At 40.0% G+C, this 24,806-nt stretch overlaps 1 protein-coding gene across 1 annotated transcript; it reads right to left on the bottom strand.

Moving 5' to 3' along the window:
- Positions 1-246: 246 nt before the first annotated feature.
- wdr91 (WD repeat domain 91) lies at positions 247-23,944 on the bottom strand. Its single transcript, XM_034896570.1, has 18 exons — positions 23,708-23,944; positions 21,440-21,576; positions 20,111-20,290; positions 19,320-19,527; positions 19,148-19,230; positions 17,764-17,873; positions 9,184-9,355; positions 7,876-8,085; positions 7,097-7,290; positions 6,155-6,209; positions 5,724-5,819; positions 4,527-4,621; positions 3,663-3,816; positions 2,371-2,479; positions 1,905-2,017; positions 1,667-1,774; positions 1,345-1,434; positions 247-557 (listed from the first exon to the last, which is right to left on the bottom strand). Exons 2-18 carry the CDS (start codon positions 21,560-21,562, stop codon positions 393-395), a joined length of 2,265 nt encoding a protein of 754 aa, XP_034752461.1. The 5' UTR covers positions 21,563-21,576; positions 23,708-23,944; the 3' UTR covers positions 247-392.
- Between the last annotated feature and the right edge of the window lie 862 nt (positions 23,945-24,806).

Genomic DNA, 24,806 nt, shown 5'->3' with positions numbered 1-24,806 from the left:
AATCTCTGCTTCGGTGAGCCAGTAGCTCAGTCTTCAGGGACCTGGCTCCAAGAACCGGAGGGTCGGTTCCTGGGGCCTCGATGCGCCTGTCATAGGCAGCCCCCTCGTTCTGACATCTGTCTATTTAGTGCATGTATAGGTCCTATTAGGGTTTTATTGTAGTACTATTGGGAAGTTCCTCTACCCCATAAAGCAGCCATGGAAGAATTATTAAATGTAGCTTTTAGAAAGAAACCTGCCCTCAGGTTGAATTTTCAGTGGGATTTTAATGTTAATATGAATTGATAACAGGTTAGTGAGTTTTCACATCATGAAACCGATGACATCCTGTATTTATCAGATTATGGAATAATCTCTCATCAGCGACTGAGCAAAGCGTATCAGGTGATCACTCAGGACTTCTGTGCCAGGAGCGTGCTCAGTTTAATCTTCCCGTCCATGGAGGCGGTCAGGCAGGTGCCACAGTCCACCGCCGAGCACCAATCAACCGTCACCACCGGCGCTTTGTGCCCACCCAGTGACAGTACGCTCTCCAGAGCCGGCTCCCCATTGGTCAACTGGGAAGAGAGGGAGGTGAAATGTAGATACGTTATGAAAGCAAGATATAAAACCAGTTTAAACGAAAATCTACATTTTGATTCAGCGAGGGAAAACAGAACACAAAATGCAACCATGCAACTTTTTCTTTTTCCGGGGCAGAATTTGAAATGAAAACTTTTTATTCAACATTTTTTGTACGACGTTTAACACGTCACACAAAACAAAGTCTTGTCTCTTTCTTCCCCGTTTATCTCCATTTCATTTGTCACTTTCCCCCCGTGTTTTTTGTCACTCTTTCTGACATTTTTAACGATTCTTTGACAGGTTTGTTTACATGTTAATGTTGATTTTTTTTTTCTGTGTTTCCGAAGCTTTTTCCAACATTCATCACTTTTATTTTATTTTTACATTTTTTGCCATTTTTTCTCTCCAAATCAATGAAAAGTAGTTAACCTGTGAAGAGTAATAGTTGTGTGGAACCATCCAGGTTATTATTATTTATTTATTTTCTTTGACAATTTGGTTGAATGTAACCCAAATTTCTGAAAATGGTTCAAATTTGACCTGAGGACAACAGAAGAGTTAAAATTAAAATGTTAATGTTAACCAGTAAACCTTTTACAATAACTATTTATAATTACTTATGGTCGTGTAAAAAAAAAAAAAGCTGGAATAAAATCAGAATGTATCAAAACCATACAAAAAAAAATGCAATAATACACATTTTTAAAAGCCATGTAAGAAGCTGGAAAAATATAGCAATTTCCCTCAGGATAAATCATTGTCTAATGAAGGTGTATTTACTCTGTAAATGAGTCCTCCGGTGCTGGAACAGGCCAGGATGTGTTGGCCTTCAGAGTCAAAGGCAAAGAGTCGACCTCGAGGAACCTGAACCTAAATAAGTCGAGACATCAACGCGTCATTACCTTCATTTTATTACATTTTTTTATTCTTTGTCTTCATATTCCATCAGCAAGACTTATTTTCCTGTGACCTTATTTTTTAAAACTGTGATATCATCCTAGTTGGCTTGGTTTAGTAAAAGAGAAGTAAATGATAAAAGTTCAAATGTAAAAAGCTAGCGCTGTCTGAAAATTAAACCTGTTTCCATGGAAACACTAACTACCTGTTTGTATCCGCTGTATCCTGACAGGATGAAGGGCCCGGTGGCGTCCTGAGGTAAAGCCTGATCCGACTGCTTCACTCCACACCGGTGGATGTTCCACTGGATGAACTACACACACACACACACACACACACACAGACACAAAGACACACATACCAAGTCCAAGATTGAAAAGACATTATTATGATCTGTAGAAATTCTGTTATCATGATGGGTTTTCTACAAAATAAACACACACCTTGCCATCTTCTCCGATGCTGAAGACGGTGTTTTCATCGTAGCTGAACTCTACACTGTACACTTCTCCGTCGTGAGCCCTCCAGCTCATAGCGCTCTCGTACCGTTGCATATCTACAGCCGAGAATTCAGAGGACTGTGTGATTCCTACGGAAATATTACAGAAAGTACTCCAAAATCCCCCCCAAAAGTCCTGCCAGGGACCCCACTTTGAGAATCACTGGTCTGATGTGCTGAGCCGGTTCAGTACATTATTAGTAGTCTTTGCTGTGAAGAATGAATCAGATTGATGACTGCTTAGTCAGAAAAATACATATTTCGAAAGACGTCACTTTGAACTCTCGAAGCAATGACGCGGCCATCTGTCATCATTTCTGAGATCGCACACTGTAAGTGATCGTAAATAGTCGGCAGAGGAAAATAATAATCCAATAATGGATCTAGTGGTATTCCTGATAAACACTGACCAAACAGTCTGATGACTCCGTCTGCAGCTCCGGTCACCAGCAGGTTTCCATTGTGGTTGAAGGCTGTGCAGTTAATGGCTACTGGTTCAGGTTCTAAAGAGAACTGGAGCTGAAAAGACAGACAACACACTAATTATACCACAGTCACAGGGAATAAATAAACTAAAGCTTATGCGGGGTATTTGTGGGAACTGTAAATAGTTATCATGTGAATATGTGTGAACTCATGTTGTGCAAAGGGGAGATTAGATGTGAAACTATGTGTGTGTGTGTGTGTGTATGAGCTCAAGTAAGCAAATTTTTTGGACCAAAGCTTGCCCAGTAGCAGTGTCCTGTTGTAAGGAAGAAACATGGTGCACTGTGCACCGTTATAGAAGAGACACAATGTGTTCACTACCATGCATTCAGCTTCAATAAAAAGGCAGAGCAGGGAAAGAGCAATTTGAAGACTGCTGAATGATTTCAGTTGTTCATCCCCTTTGCAAAACAAAAAGACAAAGTCTGTGTCAGTGTGTGCTTTTATTTAAGGTTTGGAACCTGACAGTTTTCCCTGTTATTATAAGGTTTAGGCGCAGCACCCGGGCCACTTTAGGCAGAACCTCAGCTATATTAATGTACTAAAACTAACTAAAATACTTTTTTTTAGATCTAATCATTGTAGTTGAACTTATTTAGCTTTAAGTTGAATCTTTAAGCTTTTTTTGTGTTATTTATTTATTTATGATCTCCACTAGCTTTTTCAATGTTTTAGACACAGATATGGGGATAATAATGGTCCAAAAGATGAACACTACATGCTAAACATTACCATAGAGATCATAGTTACACACTCAATGTTGGCACATTAGCATGATAGTGCTACGCAAACAAATGTACTTACAAGGCAGCCGTGAACATGCTAACATAATAGCATTAATGATTGTATGACTTGTAAATAACATTCATTCAAATTATGACAAAAATCTGTTCAGCACTGTGGCCTCACAGCATGGTTCTGGGTTCAAATCCAGATCGCTCCTATGTGGAGTTTGTATGTTCTCCCCAGACTTGCGTGGGTTTACTACGGGTGCTCCGGTCCCCCCCCCCCCAACACCACCATCAAAAAACATGTACTAGGTTCTCCAGTCATTGCCCTTTAGCAAGTTACCGGCTCAGATCTGGAGTTGGTCCCCGTGCGACTGTCTGACAGCCGATGTGGTTGGTGTGTCGCAGCCATTAACTGTTAGCGCTGCTCCGATGTACTAGCTCATTAGCTCCAAAACTATTCCTGAGCTAGCTTGTTTTTTTTTTACCTGTTGTTTGACAGTCTTGGTGTCCCAGAGCAGCAGCTGTCCAGACACCGGTATCGGGAGTCGAGGCGCAGAGTCAACACTTCCGGATCGACTGAGAGCTGCAGCTGAGCAGACGAACGACGAACCACTGGGGCTGCAGGCTAAAGACAAGATCCTAGAAGACAGAGGAGGGACACACTAATATCAGAATTTGTACTTCAACAACAAGCATTATTAAGCGCTACTTCACAAAATGCAATACTCAAGCATGTTGTTTTTCCACAGGTCTCAGACTTTGCCTATATGGCCCAGCAAATGCTCCAGCATTTACTTCCCTATAGTCTTTATCGCCCAAGTTTCATTTACGGGATTGTAAATGTCCCTCATTGTCAGCCCGATGTCCCTCTCCTCCCGCTTTCTTAGAGGTGGAATCCTAAACTCCTAAACCTCCGGTCAATTTGGGAAATGTCCTCCGAGCTAGAACCGACTACAAATTATATTATGATCTTTTTTAAAGTAAAACACTCAAACGCGAGAAGCCAGAGCTCGCCTCCCTACGTGCACATTTTCCATCAAAACAAGTTCCTTCCCAAGGCTGTTCCTCCCGCTCTTAGCGCCGCAGGAGACGATTGTGATTGGTCTAAAGAAATGCCAACAAACAAGACCCTCCTCCGCAGCTCTGTGGAGGAAGGTCTGTCAATGCGATACTAAACTCCTAAAACAGCAAACCTTTGTTGTTCAGTCAAACTTGGTACAAATACAGTGACATACAGCATCATCATCATCAGGTGGCCAGTGAAACTCACTCAATTCAGAGAAATTGTAAAAAAAAAAAAAAAACTACAAAAGAACTTAAATGCAGTATTGTGGACAGAGCAGGTTTACCGTTGGTGAGTTTCATCGATGTTCATCTCATAAAGATTCTTCTTTGCGTCCGTGTCATACAGCCGCACTGTGCCAACACCGCTGCCTAGTAACAACTGAACACACACAGAGTTTTGGTTGATTAGATTGACCTACATACATTAACCTGAGATGCCAACCTTTACTACAACCTACCTTAAACCAGGGACCACAAAATGAAGTCCCAAAATGGGAGGAAACTCCCACAATGCGTCAAGTTTTTTAAAGTATTAAAAGTTTAAGTACTCAATGCAGAAAAACCAAACACATTTTAGAAACTGGTTTTAGAAAGTGTTTAAATCAGTTCAGCTTGTAGACCTGCATATTGTTGGGAAGTTCAGTTTATGATAAATAAAATATATTGTATCTTATAAAATGTGTTTTGTGTGCAAAAACCTTAATCTGTAAAGTAACTTAAGCTGTCAGATTGATGTAGTGGAGTAAAACGTACAATATTTTGCTCTGAAATGTAGCGGAGTAGAAGTAGAAAGTGGCATGAAAAGAAAAGACTCCAGTAAAGTAATTCAAATTTGTACTTAATTACAGTACTTGAGTAAATGTTCTTGATTATATTCCACCACTGCTTGTTATTGTCAGTCACATACAGGGTAGTTTTACAAATGACATGTTTACGCTTTATGCAGAACATCTTGTGTTAAATGCATTTTTCCCATGTTATTTATTTATTTAAAGGTGCAGTGCCACATGTATTTCAAGAATTTGTGGTGATGTCTGAAGTTCTACCATGACCTTCCACTTCCGGGATTACTACGTTGTCAACGGAAACTCCGCAGGGTTTCACTTATTTAGACCTGATATCCGTTACCTTGGACTTTCTTTGTGCTGGCAATCTAACTTCCGGTGGATTTCTGAGGACTATGGTTACCTGGTCCTCAGATCTCTGCAGGGTGAATCCAGACAGCTAGCTAGACTATCTGTCCAATCTGAGTTATCGGTTGCGCGACTAAAACTACAGCTCCGTACGGCGCTTAGCGCCGCCCAAGCCAACTGTGATTGGTTTAAAGAAATGTCAATAAACCAGAGTGTGCTTTTTCTCTCATCCCGGAATGCTGTGTGGACTAGCCAGACCCTCCTCCACAGCGCTGCGAAGGAGGGTCTGGCAAAGCGAGACTAGTGTCACTGTACTCAGTTATGTGCAGTCCGTTTGTTTTACCGTACCAGTCGGTCTGGTTTGGTGGCCCACTCCAGAGACAGCAGAGGGGACTTGGACATGATGGTTGCTTTGGTCTGCATGATGGGGTTGAATGACCACACCTGAGGAAAATCAATCAATTAAAATCACCATTAGACACTGTCTCAGTGCACCTTACAATTACAGGAACACAGTAATAACAGACAGCAAGAAATAAACAGCATTAACGCTGTAATAATAATACAAAACCAGCGACATAAGATATTAAGTGAAAAAGGTTGCTTTGTGAAGGACGCAGATAGGAAGGTGTGTAATGGTTGGCTGTAGTCTAATGAGTAGAGGGGATTTTTCAATCTAGATTTATTCCATTTTCATTCCAAAGATGAGGGGCACGCTAGGAGAATGCTCTGTAACCAACTGTTTATACAACCAAAAAAGATAAATGATGCAGATTCACCTTGATGACCCCATCTACGTCCAAACTGGCAACCCGGCGACCAGAACAGTCGACCCTGGAAGAAGGAGAAATGCAAAAAAGAGAAAAGAATTAGTGTTTTAGATTTTGATATTATCTTTTCTGTTGTCTACATCGCAGACGTTCCGCTTCCGGGATTGCTCCGGTGCCGCCGGAAATTCCGCCGGATGTCCCTCATCGTCCTCTTTCTTTGTGTTGGTGTTCCAAACTCCGGTAAATTTCTGAGGACTGTGTTTATCTTCTCCTCAGATCGTACACATGTTCCGCCAAAACTGGGTCCTTTCCGAAGCTATTTTGCAGAGGCACAGTTGCTGCAACCAACACTTAGCGCCGCACACAGAGTGTCTGCAGGCTTTACCAAGTCAAATTAAATTAATTCATTAATTAAAACTATGTCTGTGCTACAATCTGAAAGAGAGGTGATTGGCTGCAATACAAGTTGCATGTTGGTCTCATTCGTAGTCATAATACAGCGAAATTATATTTGGACTCCCCATAATAACACCCCATAATAAATAACAAAGAGCATTAGAGGTAGCTTTGCATGGACGTAAGACAATTAAGACCTAATTATTTAAAACCTAGAACACTTCAGCAAATTTAAGACATTTTAAGGCCTAAACTTTTGATTGTGAAATTTTTAAGACCCCACGGAAACCCCTGGCCCATAACTATGTGTGATTGGTCAAAAGAAATGCCACAAAACCAGAGCACTTTTTTTCGTATCCCAGAATGCTGTGTGGACTAGCCAGACCTTTTTCTAGTCGTGTGTCAGCTAGTCAGGGGTGCCGCTAGTTAAAATCTTCATTTTTTCAGATGGTGTTACTTGTTGAGAAACCAAGCAGGCTCATAGATGTGTGAGATCCTGTGAGGAGGAAGGGGTGGGGTCACTTATCCCAAACTGGAAGGCTTTGGAAGGCAGACCTGCAGTGCATGATGGAGGAGTGGTGTTCTCCGTATTCCTCCTGGCTGAGTTTGATGAAAGGCTGTTCCACTGAAAGACCTCCTCCCTCCGCTGCTGCTCCGCAACTCCTGCTGTTGGAGCAGGAGTCGAGAGAATCGCCGGGGGTCTCGCCGAGAAGCTCTACCTCACCTGCCTCGCCCTTCTTCTCTGGTGTCTAAAAAAATACACGTGGAAGCATGTTGTCAGTATAAATGGAAGCCAGTCCCCAAAATCTATACTTCAGACATTATGAACTTCATTTGAATGGATCAGCTGATCATGCCTAAGTAAAGTCTCTAATTCATCGCCTTGGTCTGCTCACTTTTAGGAGTCAAATCCTTCCCACTTGTGGAATGCCCTAATAAAGTAAACTCCATTCTGGGTTATGGCTACAGCCTAGACTTCCATGCTGGTGCATCCTCAAATCCATTTCACTCGGCTCATTTAGAGTCCACATAAACTCAACTTAGCATATTTGATGCTCAGTGGGTCTGGCTGTGTGCTCAGAGAAGCTGTTTTTTTTGTCACTCACTATTCTCTATACAGTGTTCATTAAATAGTGAACTATATAGAGAACAACCGAACCAGATTTCAGAGACTCACTGAAAGTAGCGCTGCGTCAGTAGGTGCGCGAGTTACGTGTGCGACGGAGGCGGGCGTTCCCAGCAAAACTTAAACTATTCCTTTAAAATAAACTGACTGAACAAGGAAAGCTGATTTTGTAAAAATGCACCAAGCTGCTGTCCGGCCCTTAGGGTACCTGTGATGGTGGTTTAGAGAAAAGCTCCTTCCTTTCTTTCTCATGTTCCTGAATTCTCTTGTGTCTGGGATGTGACGGCTGGTTTGAAGGCTGGTTTGTTAACTGGTTTGTTGACTGTTGGGACTGGGAGCTTGCAGGTTCACTGGTTGATGCCTGACTGGAAACTGGCTTCACCTCCTTAGCTTGGACAGGCTCTTTGCACTTTGCATGCTAGAAAAAACAAAATCATTTAAGATACAGAAGAGGCTCTCAGGTCATAAATCTATCAGACACTTATTATGTTGGGAACCAACAAAATGGCTGCCAGAGGTTATAGCTTTAATTTGTAGGATAACTGGAACATCCGTGATGCTCCCTACAGGTCTTCAAAGATAAGTTTTAAAGCCTGGTAAGGCCACACTCTCGGAGGGCAAAGGAGTGTGTGCCTTTGTGATTGTGTGATAGACTGAGATGCCTTTCTAACAAATCTAAGATCAGGACGGCCAATGAGAGATGGTCACTTTAGGTTTAGAGTTTCATGCCCCTGAAACATCGATGATGAAGGGATGGTCATTTTCAAAATCTCCAATCAGACTTAAATAAGACAAAATAAGAAGGCCAATAATCTCTCGGGAGCTAAACTTCTGTAAAAAACGTCCAGACTTTGACTTTTGGTTTGGAAGTTGTTAACCCTTGTGTTTTCTTCCCGTCGACCATGCAACTTTTTGATTTTGAGGGTTTAAATTTAAAATTGACACAAATTGACACCCCGACACTTTTGTTGTTGTTGTTTTTGAAGTTTTGAAAGCTTTTTCCAACAAATTTGTTTCAACATTCTGTTATCATTTTTATTCTTCAAATGCTAGAAAATTTAGTAAAACACCCACATTCAATGAAAGTAGCAAACTGATTTCTTTATTTATTATTTATCCTTTATTTTACTTGATAGGAGCGTTGCATGGAACCATCCACGTAATGTTTGGGGCAATTTAGTTGAACGAAACATAAGTTTCTAATATAGAAACTTTTTGAAAGTGGGTCACTTTGTCCAGAGGACAACAAGAGGGTTAAGGGGTTTCCCATACAGTAATACAGTCGGTGTTTTCTTAGAGCCGCAGCTGGTGGACATTAAAGGCACTGCAGCTGATAATGCTTTAGCTCAGTGGCCGTTGATTGGAACACCTGCACATTCATTTTAAAAACATCCACGCAACTTCACATTTTGGAATTCAGCTGCTGCTGTGACCTGCTTTAAAGTTTTAAAAAAATGATTCCTTGTTTTCAATCCCAATGAGCTTTAAATCTTTTGATAACATGCCCCACTCTTACCGGGTTGGTTGGTGGTTCTTTCCTGCCCACTGCTAACTGGCCTGGCGAGGCCCCAGTGGTGATCTGAAGCCCTTTACTCGGAGTGCGTTTGCCCTGCGGCAGGAATGTAGAGAAGAAGTTTCTGGAAGAAGTGGTGGTGGTGCTGACAGGGCGCTGGCTCGACACCAAGTCCCTGAGAGAGTGGGGGGAAGGGGGGAGCAAAAAGAAAAAAGGTTTAACATCAAAGCACTAAATAAGAAAAAAATGAATCCCTTCTCTAATTTTGTTAAGATTTAAGAGCATGCAGAGATTCACTGGTAAGAGCAGAACAGAACCTTGGGCCAGTTCTACCCATTAACATTTCCCACTTAGAAATCATGGAGGGGTCTAAAATTGTCATCGTAAGTGCATGTGCACTGTGAGAGACATAATCTAAAAAAGAAATAATCCAGAAATCACAATGTATGATTTTTTTACTTTTTATTTGTAGGATACAGCTGCAAATAGGTATTTGAACCGGCCTATCAGCTAGAATTCTGACCCTCAAAGACCTGTTGGTCTGCCTTCAAAACGTCCACCTCCACTCCATTTATTATCCTAAATTAGAGGCACCTGTTTGAGGTCGTTAGCTACATAAAGACACCTGTCCACCTCATACAATCAGTATGAATCCAACTACTAACATGGCCAAGACCAAAGAGCGATCTCCCTCGGACTGGGGTTCCATGCAAGATCTCACCTCGTGGGGTCTCAATCATCCTAAGAAAGGTGAGAAATCAGCCCAGAACTACACAGGGGGAGCTGGTCAATGACCTGAAAAGAGCAGGGACCACCGTTTCCAAGGTTACTGTTGGTAATACACTAAGACGTCATGGTTTGAAATCATGCATGGCATGGAAGGTTCCCCTGCTTAAACCAGCACATGTCAAGGCCTGTCTTAAGTTAGCCAATGACCATTTGAATGATCCAAAGGAGTCATGGGAGAAAGTCATGTGGTCAGATGTGACTAAAATAGAACTTTTTGGTCATAATTCCACTAACCGTGTTTGGAGGAAGAAGAATGATGAGTACCATCCCAAGAACACCATCCCTGCTGTGAAACATGGGGGTAGTAGCATCATGCTTTGGGGGTGTTTTTCTGCACATGGGACAGGGCGACTGCACTGTATTAAGGAGAGGATGACCGGGGCCATGTATTGTGAGATTTTGGGGAACAACCTCCTTCCCTCAGTTAGAGCATTGAAGATGGGTCGAGGCTGGGTATTCCAACATGACAATGACCCGAAGCACATAGCCAGGATAACCAAGGAGTGGCTCTGTAAGAAGCATATCAAGGTTCTGGTGTGGCCTAGCCAGTCTCCAGACCTAAACCCAATAGAGAATCTTTGGAGGGGGCTCAAACTCTGTGTTTCTCAGCGACAGCCCAGAAACCTGACTGATCTAGAGAAGATCTGTGTGGAGGAGTGGGTCAAAATCCCTTCCGCAGTGTGTGCAAACCTGGTGAAAAACTACAGGAAACGTTTGACCTCTGTAATTGCAAACAAAGGCCACTGTACCAAATATTAACATTGATTTCAGGTGTTCAAATACTTATTTGCAGCTGTATCATACAAATTAATAGTTTAAAAATCATACATTGTTATTTCTGGATTTTTTTTTTCAGATTCTATCTCTCACAGTGGACATGCACCTACAATGACAATTTCAGACCCCTTCATGATTTCTAAGAGGGAGAACTTGCAAAATAGCAGGGTGTTCAAATACTTATTTTCCTCACTGTATATACACACACATATATACTAATGTAATACTATTGATCACTTTCATTCCTGACAAAACTCATCTGTTCGTTCCTCTGATCGTAACTATAAGTCAAAATAATTCATAATTTCTGCTTTTTTTGCCCCAAATATTAGGTGTAATTCTATATAAATGAGGGTTATTGACCATGAATTCCAAAAGATTTTGTAAAACTAGTGGTTGTAAGGTGGTGTTAGTGAAAACTAAAAAAAATAAGTCTGAAAAAGGTTAATAAATATATATATATATATATATATATAATACAAATATTTGTCCGTTTTTGACCTGGGAGGACAACACAAGGGTTAAATATAAGGCTTTATGTGTGTCACTGATGCAGACCTTGTTTTAGTATTGCCTACATTTTAGGATAAAGACCCCTTGCTGTACATTTTCATCGCCATTAGCTAGGTTTCCATTCAAATGTAGCCAACATTTTGAAAACATTTCCAGAAAATTGGCTAAAGAAATTCTGAATAAATACACTCTCCATCCACTACTGTTATGTGAACACATGGAGTTGGCATGAGATTCTCCAGTCAGGTGACATTAAACCCTTGCAAAAGTAGAGACTGCAACAAGAGGACACAACTTTTAAAAGAGTGCCGGTCAAGCCTCAAACAATGGAAAACAACGTACAAAACGATGATGAAAATACGACATTTCTGTTTGTTTCAAGTATTAATGTGAGAAAGGTTACAGTCTCATCACTGCTCCACACAGATCTGATGTTTTGGTCTGCTGCTATTTTTAGGGTTAACAACAACAAAACTTCAAACTAGCAAGCTACATGCTTCAAAAAAGGCAAATTTTGAGGAAAATTTGGATCCTATAACAAGGAAGGCCCGCTTGGTTCTTTCAGGGTATGATTGTAAAGATTTATAATTTTATGTTCACGGCATTTACTCTCTAACTGGGACGTTTTGAGACTGATTGTGGCTGGATTGCTGTGGACAAAGTATGGACTAGTAAACAGTTACTATGTTGTGTGAACAGTTAACTGCATTTAATATTGTTTGTGACTTTTTCTTTTATTTAAAATCTCAAAATAGGTGGTGGTAGAAGCTTGACTGTTGAACTACTTGCTAGTTCGACAATACTAGTTAGTCGTAACCTGCTGTAGCTGGAAAGCTAACAGCCAACGCACCAGCCAGACAGAAACATGCTAGTGCTAGTCAGTGTCAGTAGCATTTCAAGTTAGCAAAAGTCAGTAGTCTTAAGTTTGCCATTGGTCAAGGGTGCCAATTTGTGAATGAAGCCATTGTCAGAACCTGTGACGCAGCCCGGCTGTGGTTTTCTATACAACAGGACTAACAGGTAACAGGTGTCACTTACCTCAGTGACGTGTTGAAGGTTTGAGTGATCATCTAAATTAGCTCACTGTAGCTGTTTCTAAATACAAAATTAAACCTGATCTACTGGCAAAAAAAACTGCTTAGAGATCCATATCTTTATGGAGACATATTTTAAAAACCTTTACCCTCCTGTTGCCAGGGATGTTGTCCCTTAGTGGATACAGGTAACAAGTTTGGTTAAGATTAGAGAAAAAAGCTCAACCCAGCACTATACATTATATTACAGCAGTAGTAATGGTGTAGCTTTACAACAAAGGTGACGGCGTGAATCACAAAAAGACAACAGCCAACCCAAAAGCACAAAGAACGAAGATGAGGACATCTGATATCTGGTCAGCAAAGCAGACGAGATTTTTTGTAGTGGGTTGAAAGGCCACGATGACAAACTAAACACATCAACAGTTGTTTTAGCTAAGCTAGCAGCGTGGCCCTAAGAAAGACAATGTTGGTCGTACATAAAGCCAACTGTCTTTGTTGATCGTCTGACATTTTAACTAGTGCCACCAGCAGGTCAACGCAGGGTTGTTCAATAGCTTGTAACCTTCTTAACAATTAATTACAGCCTCATGGAATTGCTTGGCTAGCTGTAGGGACGCAGCTAGCCAAGCTAGCCTAAACAGTTGACAACACTAGTGCAACTTTGAAATGCATTCAAACTACTGTCACACATAGAACCTCAGATAGTTGGGCCGTCCTGTTTCTTTTAGTCTTGTTTAGCAGAAGCTGGTGTCCAGATCACAGTCTTAATACTGCCAAATATTATTTATCTAAGAGCTGCATATTTTGATACTGTTGCATCCTAAGCTGTGAGTTGCTCTACACATTTTGTGATTATGACAATATTACATATTGGGTATAAATAAATGTGATATTTGTTGGTCACTGCTGGGGAAAGAAAAAGCACTTTGTGACATTTCTTCTTAACTTTTGTGCAGTCCTCAGGTCAAATTTGACCCGCTTTTTTTATTTTCAATATCAGGAATATGGCTTTCTTTCAACCAAATTGCCAAAAAATAACATGGATGCCATACGATGTTACTTTCACTGAGTTTTGGTTGTTTAATTGAATGTTATGGCATTTTTTAAAAGTGACCGAAACCTTGGGAAGAAATTACAAAAACAGAGACAAAAAACGCTGAAAAAAACACACAAAATTAATTGTTTTTGAATATTGTAATACAAATTTCATTTATTGGCTATAAATTAGGATGCTATAAAGGCTTCTTTGAAAATTAGCCTGTAAATGTTACCACTAGTGGTCATTATTTGCATGCATAGGATTTGTTCAATTACTATGCCGATGACCCTAAACTCTATATAGGGGTTGAGCCTAAGGATGCTATTCTTTCTACCATACATAGGGTAGGATCAGATCAGATCAGATCAGATCAGATCAGGTCTTATAAATCATACAGGATACTAAATTGGCTTCCAGTTAGGATGTTTCAGATCAAATGCACAACAGCGAATAGTTGGATAGAATGAAGCGCAGAAAACAATGTTGCAGACTACCCTGAAATGTCGACAATCTTGATATTGTGTTTATTATTGTATCCTTGCCCGAGTTACAATTAAAATTTTACCTCTTAATCATTTTTGTCTACCCTAACATATTAACCCCAATGACGTCTCCCATCTTCTATAGCGTGAATCTCCTTGGACACGTGATGTGGGCTCAGCGTATTTGGGGTCAACGTTCAGTGGAGCTGACATTTTGTTGTACAAACCGTCTGCTGTGGCTTGCCCAGCTGCTCTGTATCTGTCTTTAAACAACATTAGGAAGCTCATCCAGTTCTGTTTGAGAAATACCTTCGACCGGTTTTGATATTCCAAAAATGCAATTTTGAGTTTAATTTCACTGCACTCTTTCAACTGTCTCTTAGAAAATATATCAGAGTTAATCTGCCCTTAACAGCCCGAGGTCCTCAGACTGTTCCTGTGACTAGATTCAAGATTTGACGAGATTTGTGACAATAAGTCACAAATGACCTGAGGTACAAAGGCTCTCCAAATCACTCCAGTACTATAGTACTGTGCCTTTAAATCACTTCTTTACTACTTATCTACTGGCATACCAAAAATGTGAAAATGTTACTATTCATTTTGAAGTGTACTTTATTTGTCAGCCAAGTCTACATTCTTCTTTCAGCATGTGAGGGAAAATTTAAAAATGGATCGTATTGACAAAAAAACAACAATTCATCAGGTGAATTGTTTATTTTGGGAACACCACAGCACACAGTAAACACTGTAAAACAGCTTAAAAACTGTATCATTAACAATAAGTTAGTTTAAAAGTTTATTAAATATATATTTTATATGAATAAACAGAAAATAATTGGAGTTTTGTCATTTAAAGTGCCTCAAAGTTCTCTTAAAGTGATGAAGATGTACAAGGTTTCTGAATGAAAACTTCACTTCATTATGAAAAAGAATTCCTCACATTCCTCCCTCCTCATCAAAAAAAAAATCTCAAAACTAAGTCAGAATTCTTATTTTTGTCTCAATACATCTGACGTCCCTGTCATTACTCAGAATTTATTCTAAAAATATTTTCTTATCCTGAGATATCTCATAACGCAAATCATACTTAGTACTTCACTAGCAAAGAACTTTAGCACCTTTCATTTAGCAGGAGGTCAGCCATATTATGGTCGAAAATTCGGCGAGGGTTTCTACGCTATACAACTGACATATTAAGCCCAGTTCAGACCAAAGAGTATCACCAAGACAAAACCATTTTAAAACGTTGCAGGGTAAAGACGCAACAGTTTTTACTCCACTGCATTCTTCTGACAGCTTTAGTTAGTAGATACTTTACAAATTAAGAATTTGGCACACAAAGCACATGTAATTTAGGAAATACAATGGTTTATAATGAATCAAACTAACTAACAATACGGACGCCTACAAGTACAGCTGAAATGATTAGCCGATTAAACACTTATGCCTACCATACACTAGAAGACTGTGAGCATTACCAATAAAGACTGTCATGTATAGACTGGAGATCTTGCCGGTCACAAATTGCAAGACTACAACTAGATTTGTTTTGAAAAATATACCCAAGCTAGCTAGCTACCGCTAGTAACTTAGGGATAAGGTTTGCTGATTTATTGCTTTGCCGTACGTGCAGATGAATGTCTCCAGTACCCGGACAACCTTGTTTATCCGCTGGTAAAACTCCCATTGGATGACGCCCTTCAGCAGGGTTGAAAATCTGAAACTTTCCCTCTTGTTTAGCTTAGTACGGCGCCAAAAACAAAAGCAACCATAAACAACACTGGCTCTAGACGGTTGCTGCTTCCTCTTTGGTGTTGGAGGGATCGCACCCATTGGTTGTTGACAATGTTCACGTGATTTAACTTCACTGCCAAGACATCAAAGCTAAGATTTTGTTTGATTTTGTCGGAAAGTCAAGACAGGAAAAATACGGACTGTGTTTTATGACCTTACACTGAACGATTGAGAAGATGGGAGTATGGTCCAACTCTAGCAAGACTCTCAGGGTTTTATTCCAACATTGGAAATTAGTCTGCAACGGTGGAATCGCTTGAAAATTCTTTTGGTGTAAAGTCAGCAGTAGTTGATTGACAGAATTGTTTGGATCGTTTCCAGTTTTTAAAATGTGAGGATTTTTCTTCATTGAGCCCTTTTACTTTTAATACTTTAAGTACATTTTCCTGAAGTAACATTTTCAATGCAGGAGTATTTTTACCGTGTGGTATTAGTACTTCACCAAAGTATCTGAATACTTTTTCCATCACTGCTGGTTTTAGAACATGACAGACGTCATCTGTGTGTGTGTGTGTGTGTGTGTGTGTGTGTGTGTGTGTGTGTGTGTGTGGGGGTGGGGGGGGGGGGTTGCGAAAAGCAGTGAATAAAACATTTCTACAGTTTCATCACTAGAAGTGCAACTGTAGCAAGTATCTCTCTATCTCTATCCTCATTCATGTTTTAAGACGCAACACATTATATCCAGCTGCAATGAAGCTGTAAAAGCTGGAAGTTAGAATGGAAGTACAGAGAGTTATTGCTATGGAGACCATACACCGTCCCATTTAGTCAACTTATTGTAAAGATACAGGTTTCAGAACGTTGCAGACGTAATTGGTTGCAACTTGTCACAAATCTTCAGTCTGAACTGGGCTTCAGCCTTTAGGGTAAAACGTTTAAAATGAAATACCAGTAAACAAATGCAGTCAGGCAATGCACTGAGGTCAATTAACCAAGCTAGCATGCTGAAGTTTTAACACCAGTAACATTTCCCGTGTTTGGTGGTACGAAATGAAACAATAAATTAAAACGGCTTAAAAAACGCAAAACCGCAATGGATGGAAAGACCATTTAGAGAGAAGATTTAAGATGGCCGCCATCTGTTCTTCCATTCTAAGGCTACATTTACATTGCTACGTTTTAGGATTAAGATTAGTATATCCTTTATTAGTGCCACACGGAAAAAATTACAATTTACACTCTGTTGTTATTACACACATCCTACACAGGCCTGAATTACACACACACATACTCAGTACACATGCATGCCCTAATGGAGAGATGTTAGAGTGTGGGGGGGGGGGGGGCTAAGCATGGAAAGGTGCCCCAAGCAGTTTGGAGTTCAATACCTTGCTCAAGAACACCTTGGCAGTGCCCAGGCCCAGGCAGTGCCCATCTCTCCAGCTACCACCATACTTTGGTCCGTATGTGGACTTGAACCAGCAACCCTACTGTTCACCCTAGTAGTTAACATTTGGTTTAAAAACTAAAATCTTTTGTTACGTTTCCCCCTCTCATTCCTCCTGCTCTGGCGTTTCAGAGCCTCTAAACCGGAGACATTTGAAAACTCTTCCGACCCGTTTTGGTTTGGAATCTGCGGGGTTGTGTTGCTGTCTCAACGGCCAAGAACAGACACCTTCTGCAACACCGCGACTGACGCCAAAGCGTCACCGCCTGATTGGATCATGCCATCTTGTTCTCTGAGACTAAGCTCCAAATATTACCGTGACAACTACCAACAATGGGCAAAGTACACATGCAGCCTCCTGTCGGATAATGCCGATGAGATATGCGGTTTGGCCGTGTTACTTTAAACGGACATTTGTTCTTCTGTTGGAGCTGCGTGTGCACGGAGATTACTTTTGGCTAGAAACTCCGCTTCAAAACCAAAACGTGGCAATGTAAATGTAGCCGAACACATCTAAAAACTAACACTTCCATTTTATTTAAAGCATGGCAGCCATCTTGGGTGCCCCAAAAGACTGCAAAGCCCCTCTGGGTCAGTGGAGACAGCCATGTGAGACTCCTTTTCCAATAAATAACTCTGGTTATGCTTTCCACTGTCTTTAAATCAACCCATTGCACATAAAAAAAAAAAAAGACCTGACAGGACGGCAGCCATCTTAGTTGCAGTCAGTCATCAGTAAAGACAGAGGAGTAAGTGTCTCACAGCTCAGTGTCTCCCAGGCGGTCCATGTTTTGGACATACACCGGCAGCTTGTGGTGGACCATCACGTCTCCCTCTCTCTGGTCCCGACTCTCTGTCTGCAGGACAAACAGCTGGACGAGATAAGACAGAATCACAGGTTAGATACAACAGGAACAAAAAATATACCCCAATAACAATGAGCCATTGAAAACCATTTAACCCTCGGGTTGTCCTCGGGACAATTGACCTGTTTTCCTATATCAACAACTCTCTTTAACCCTTGAGTGGTCTTCCCCTCAAAATTAAAAATCAACATTTTTGTCGATGCTTTTTATTGATGCTTTTTCTCACGTTTTTGTCCCTTTTTTCATCACATTATTGCTTTTTTTTACGTTTTCAACACTATTAACTTTAGTTTTACAATTATGTTTGGAATTTATGGTCAATAAACTTCATTTATAGGAGATTTTACCTTATGTTTAAGTTAGAAAAGGAGAAGTTTGTAATTATTTAGACTAAAATTCAAGGAATGTATGTTGGAATATGTCAACTTTTACTCAATACTATTTAAAAACCAATTCAATTTTTTTCAAAAGCTATTAAACTGAATAAGACGCCCCAAAATGAAAGAAAGTAGAGATGTGTACTTGCTAAAGAGCGTTGTGTGGAATCAATCATGTTATTTTGGGGAATTAAAAAGAACATGTTAACGGGTTAATTTGACCTGAGGACAACATGAGGGTTAACTACCCAAAATAACATGAGTGATTCTGATATCTCTCTATTTTCATTAATATTGGGGTGTCTTATTCAATTTTATAGCATTTGAAAAACTAATTTGAGTGTTTTTGAAATAGTATTGAGTAAAAGTTGACATATTCCAGTCTGTGATTAAATATCAACATTCATTCCTTTAATTTTAGTCTAAATAATTCCTAATTTCTACTTTTCCAACTCAAACATTAGGTGTAAATTCCTATAAATGAGGTTTATTGACCATAAATTCCAAAAATAACCGTAAAACTAAAGTTAATAAGTTAGTGTTACGTAGTGTTGAAACCGTCAAAAAAAGTGACAAACCCTTTTTTTTAAAGTCAAAAGTGTTTAAAAAAAACATTGATAAGATGCACCAACAAAAGTGTTGATTTTCATATTTTGAAGAGAAGACAACACAAAGGTGAGCAGACTGTTGAGATCACAACATTTACATTGCTACGTTTTGGTTTTTAAGCGGCGATCTCGAAGTGTTTTTAGCTCCAGAAGAACTAATCTCTGCATATATATCCCCGGAACATTCTCGTATACTGGGCACGTGTGTGCCTGGGTTAACAGGAGGCAGTGTGTATTCGTCTTCGGGACTTGGAAAGACGTTTTTCAACAACAACAAAAATCATTTTATTCTCACCAGCTGGCGGAGCTGTTCGTTCTCTTCTGTCAGGCTCGTCATCTTCTGGACTTCGGCATCAAAACTCAGCAGGGCCGGCTGGGGTGACAACCGGTTAAGGACTGGAAACCAGCTACGTCCCTATCACTTATCACTAAAACTGCAATCAGCTGGCGATTCAGCTAAAGGATATGCATGCACTGGAAGAGCACAGACAGGAAGTTGTGCAGTGAGACCAGGAAGGTGTCGGACCACTGGCGGGAGAAGTACGGGGAGAAGGCGGGGTTCTGTTCGGGGGTGGGGATAAACGGCAGGATGAACCAATCGCGCCACTCGACCTGACTCTGCAGCTCCAATGCCTGCTTCTGGAAAAACTCCTGAGTCTTCTCCAGGTTTCCTTTCTAGAAGGCATTAAGGACGGAGAAACATCAACAAGGGGTCCATACCTTTTTTTTTTTCTCTTCACATCTATAACACGAGTCAGGTCGGAGGGAGGGGGATAAGTGATCCAAACGCTGCAAGGAAACGCCCGCACACTGTCCAACTTGCAAAAAATAACTGTAACAGTAGGCAACGTTTCGTATTAGACAAGAGTTTCTTTGCAACTTTTCAAAGTTTTTTCAAAAATGAAAATGTGAATCAACATGAATCCAACATCTTATCTTAGCAAATATAAAATCAGACTATTTGCGGGGAAAGAAAACACTGATGATTGGCTCTCTGACCTATAGGTAAAGGTAAGTCAGCTGAGGATTCACTGTGCCATTGTGTATTTTTAACATTAAAACATGATTTATAAATTCCTACCAATAAATATTTAATGCTCTATGCACTAAAAAGATACATGTCTAAAGGTGTTAGGCCGCCCCACACGTTACCGTAGGACCAGGTTAATATGCAACTTGATTTGATACAACACATAGTAAGGGGTCCCTGCTCCGTCTCTCTCTCAGAGAAGGGGCCCTTGGCTCTACAGGGTGTTACCTGGATGGTGTTGATGACGTAGTATCTGTACAGGCTGGTTCTCAGTTTGTTGACTGTGGATCTGTAAACATCCTCCAGTCTGCAGAACAGCCGCCTGTCCAGGTAGAGCCAGTACTCCTTCAGACCACACAGGTCGAAGTTCAGGACGAACTGCTGCAGCTGATCGATGATCTTGTCCACCTGCAGATGGAAGACATCTTTATCTCAACCATGCCCCACTCTCATGTGCAATTCTTATTTATCCATCTATTTATTCTTATTTATGTATTCGTTATATTATACATACAGTCAAGCCTGTATTCATACCCCTGGCAAATTTGGATTTAAAGTTACTTTTATTCAACCAGCAAGTTTTTTCTTGATTAGAAAAGACACATGCGTCTCCCAGAAGATGAGACGATGGACAAGAGGCATCACTGTGGAAAAAATCATTACTCATCTTTAATTTACATTTGAACAAAAAGTGGCATGTCCAAAATTATTCATACACGTATCAATAATCAATAGAAAAGCCTGTATTGGCTATTTCAGCAATCAAACGCTTGCTAAAATTGCTGACCCGCTTTTTGTATGTCTCAATAATTGAGAAGGTTTACCCACACACGCTAAAGTTGAATAAAAAAAACATCTTTTGGAAATTGATATTAATGCCTTATTTTAAAAAATAATTACCTATTTTCTTTGTGAATGAATAATGTATTGTAAATAAATAAATGTTCTTCTTTAAAATAAAGGTGGCATAAGTATACACCCCCCTATGTTAAATTCCCTTTGAAGCCGGCCCATTTTAAATATTATTATTAATATTATTATGTTATTTAATTATTATAGGGCCAGTTATTTCATGGATCAGGATACTATGCATCCTGATAAAGGTCATTTGGCCTTTGGATTTAAAATAGCCCCCCCATCATCACATACCCTCCACCATACATAGAGATAAGCATGGGGAACTTTCCATAAGATCATCTCTCAATGCAAATCAGACCAGCTGTTAACCAACTGAAATAAAACCCTTCCAACCTGTTTAATTAACTCTGGCTAGAAACTTGGACATGGAATGCATTTAACACGGGTGTGACATTGTTTTCCGCTTTGGCTTCCGGGGTAAACGGAAGCCTCTATTATTTCTCGACGCGGAGGCCCAGGGCTGGAATCCAACTTGCACGTCTTCCCCCTCTCTCTCCCCTTTCATATCTAACCTGTCCTGATGAAGAAAGGCACAAACGCCCCCCAAAAGAATTACCTTTACAAAAGAGTCGGTCTCTAAAACTACGGTAAAACAAATTCCTCAGACAAATTCTCCACCCGTATGTCCAGCAGTCTCACCCTGAAGCCTTTCTCCTTGTCGGTTTTGATCTCTGTGTCCAGGTGCTTCATGGTGCTGGTGAAGCCGCGGTAGATCAGATACTCTCTCACGTGTTCGTCCGTCCTCTCTACTGCCGAGCCCATGGTGACCTCTGACCCTGCCGGGCACAACATAATACACTGGTCTGAGTCATGTGTAATCCTTCACTTCAAACTATTCTGACCATATAAATGTCGGTGACGTTGACATTTACATGCACATAATATTCCAGTTTTTTAGCCTTTATCCAGAAAAAGACCATATTCCAACTAATCTGTTCACATGGCTAATTAAAGTTATTATCCCTGTAATATTCCCGTTTACATGCAGCCGCGCAAAACATGATTCTTTTAAAATGAACCAGCAGTGGTGGACTTGTTGGACCGCGATCCCGGAAGGCTTGTATCATGTGGATGTGCCGGCACTTTCCATGTCGTTACATAGAATTCCTCCCGGGGGCGACAGAAACATCGCACTAGAGCTTTAATTGGAAAATGCCATCTTGGGAAAAAGGCCTTTTTCGGAATATTCAACCAGATTATGCTGTTTACATGACCTGAATCAAATTCGGGAATATTGTCATATTCGGAATAATAGTGGAATAATAGTGTACATTTGATAGTAGTCACTGTTGTATTGTACAGTACATACATTTTTTCTTTACCTTTGGTGACATATTATTTGACCCAGAGTTGGCCAGTGAGGCAAGATACATTTAGAGGAATCTCACTTTATTTGGTTAGAAGGTTTTATTTTCATTTATAAAACACGTCAATTAATCTCCTTTTCTCCAATCGGTTCCTGAAAGTCCATGTTTTCTTTGAAATAGTCCAAATCAGATAGACAGTGCAGTAAGAATAGGTTTAACTTGTTTCCAAGTCGAAGCTCACTTAAATCGTGAATTCAAGCGTAGGCAGTGGCCTGTTTTACGCTAACCTTTGTGTTATCGTCCCGTCAAAATTGAAAATAAACACTTTTGTTGACGCTTTTTATCAATGCTTTCACTTTTTCCTCACATTTTGGTCCTTTGTCCAACAATTTGTACGCTTTTTTCCAATGTTTGTCATTTTTTTTGACGTTTTCAACACTACGTAACACTAACTTATTAACTCTAGTTTCACAGTGATTTTTGTGATTTATGGTCAATAAACCTCATTTATAGGAAATTATACCTAGTTTTTGAGTTAGAAAAGTAGAAATTAGGAATCATTCAGACTATAATTAAAGGAAGTCAGGGTAATAATCACAGACTGGAATATGTCAACTTTTACTCAATACTATTTCAAAAACACTTCAATTTGGCTTCAAATGCTATTAAACTGAATAAGACCCCAAAAGGAATGAAAGTAGAGATTTGTACTTGCCAACGAGCGTTGTGTGGAATCAATCATGTTAGTTTGGGTAATTAAAAAGAACATTGATATAGGACAACGGGTTAATTTGACCTGAGGACAGCATGAGGGTTAAGTAAACTAAGCCTCGCTGATACAATGTATTGACAGATTTCTCTTGTAGGCTTTCCAGATGTTATCAATAGAAAACGACTACATGTGATGGGAGTTTGGCACTTTTTGGTCTTGTGAAAAATAAATCTAAACATATTTTGGGGGAATATATGTAGAAAAAGTAATTAAGGTATGCTCAAAGTGAACTTTTTCAATCCTGACTAATTAATATCTATCAACAAGAAAGGGTGCAGCAGTAGCCTAGTAAAAAGCTATATCTGTCTAAATGCTTTGGAAGGGCTGTATGGCTATATCAGGAGTAGTATAGTATATACATCGACTTTAATAGGCCTAGGGTGTTAAACTTCCTGAATAAAAAGCTGTCTGTCTGAATGTAACGGTTTCTCTCGTGGGAAATGTACGTTTTTTACTTTTCCATTTGCTTCCTAATCTCAACGCCAAACTCTATTCAAAAAAATATCATAAAACCCGACACGTATTAATAAGGAAACGCTCGCATTTTACTCGCCCCCTTAGCAAAAACCAAACGTTGGTAACGTCGCGAAATTTGATAAATTCAAGATATCTGTTAAATTTGGAGTATCCAGGAGCTCCAGTTAACGTTGGTTCCTCTTTTCCACAACGAGTAACGTTAACGTTGCCGCCATAACCAACGATGTAATCATATTTTTGGGGTATTCAGACGAATTTGTAGAATACTTGAAAGGTTATATGTACGCCGAACGACATGCGGATCTCGTTTATACAAGAAAGGCTTTAAATCGTGTGTATGTGTGTACATACCTCGGTGTGAAACCAAGATTATCTTCAATTGGGAGAATTGGTGCTGGAGTTCGGTTCGTCGTGCAAGACAACAACGCGTGCCGCCGTAAAACTTTCAACCCTTGAGAACGGAGTCAACTTAACTTAGACCCAGTCTGCTCCGCTGTCATATTCTGAATGTACTAAGATGTATTCAACAACAATAACCGAGAGAAAACTCTTCCTGTTGACAGTCTTGTGACATGTGACGCAGGCGACTCCTTTTGCGGTTTATCGGCGGTTCATAAACAACACCCTGGCGCGTTACCGCCCCCTGCTGGTATGGAGGGTGGACAAATCTCCATTACGCTTTTTTTCCAATGTTTGTCACTTTTTTTGACGTTTTCAACACTACGTAACACTAACTTATTAACTTATTAACATTATTATTATTAACTTTAGTTTCACAGTGATTTTTGTGATTTATTTATGGTCAATAAACCTCATTTATAGGAAATTAGACCTGATGTTTGAGTTAGAAAAGCAGAAATTAGGAATTATCCCACTTCGACAGAGCAACGGTGCCGCTGAAAAAAAAAGCCCCATGTACGTCCAAAGGTTGTTTTGTCGGTATAAATACTGTAAATCAATACATTTCAGATATGTCTGTAGCTCATTGTCTGTATTGTAAATTTAAAATCATGAATCGTATACAATCATGAGTTGAGTGATACTTCCCTAATATACTGTATGTAAAAATAGATATATATTTATACATACACACAGTACATACATAAAAACAGAATTTATCTTGCTGATTATAAAACTGGAGATGTCATTATCCACACACTAGTCCAGCTCGACCAACATATTTTTCGGTGAGACCATAGACTATATACAAATATAATGTATATACTATGTACTATATTGATAACAATAGTAATGGTCTATGGGGGAGACGCACCAGATGTCCCTCCCCTTCTGATAGCCTACCTCTGCTATCTTTCTCTAGCTGAGTGTTAAAGAGGAAGCATGAGCTTGTTTAGAGCCTCTGACAGTGATTCCCCCCTTACCAATCCACATCACCTTTGCTTTGATGGAGCAGCAGACAGTACTGAGTCTACTCAGACAGGCTTAAGTA

Source organism: Etheostoma cragini, chromosome 16, assembly GCF_013103735.1.
Source record: "Etheostoma cragini isolate CJK2018 chromosome 16, CSU_Ecrag_1.0, whole genome shotgun sequence".
In the NCBI taxonomy this organism is placed as follows: Eukaryota; Metazoa; Chordata; class Actinopteri; order Perciformes; family Percidae; genus Etheostoma; species Etheostoma cragini.
Note: the sequence above shows the minus strand (reverse complement) of the source record. Positions and strands in the feature narration are given on the sequence as shown.

Coding starts and splice junctions, on each gene's coding strand:
- wdr91 (XM_034896570.1), bottom strand. CDS start 21,562: ATGGGCTCGGCAGTAGAGAGGACGGACGAACACGTGAGAGAGTATCTG. Junction 19,231..19,319: donor TGTGCTCTTCCAGTGCATGC/ATATCCTTTAGC, acceptor ACCGGTTGTCAC/CCCAGCCGGCCCTGCTGAGT. Junction 9,356..17,763: donor CGCCTGGGAGACACTGAGCT/GTGAGACACTTA, acceptor CCACTCTCTCAG/GGACTTGGTGTCGAGCCAGC.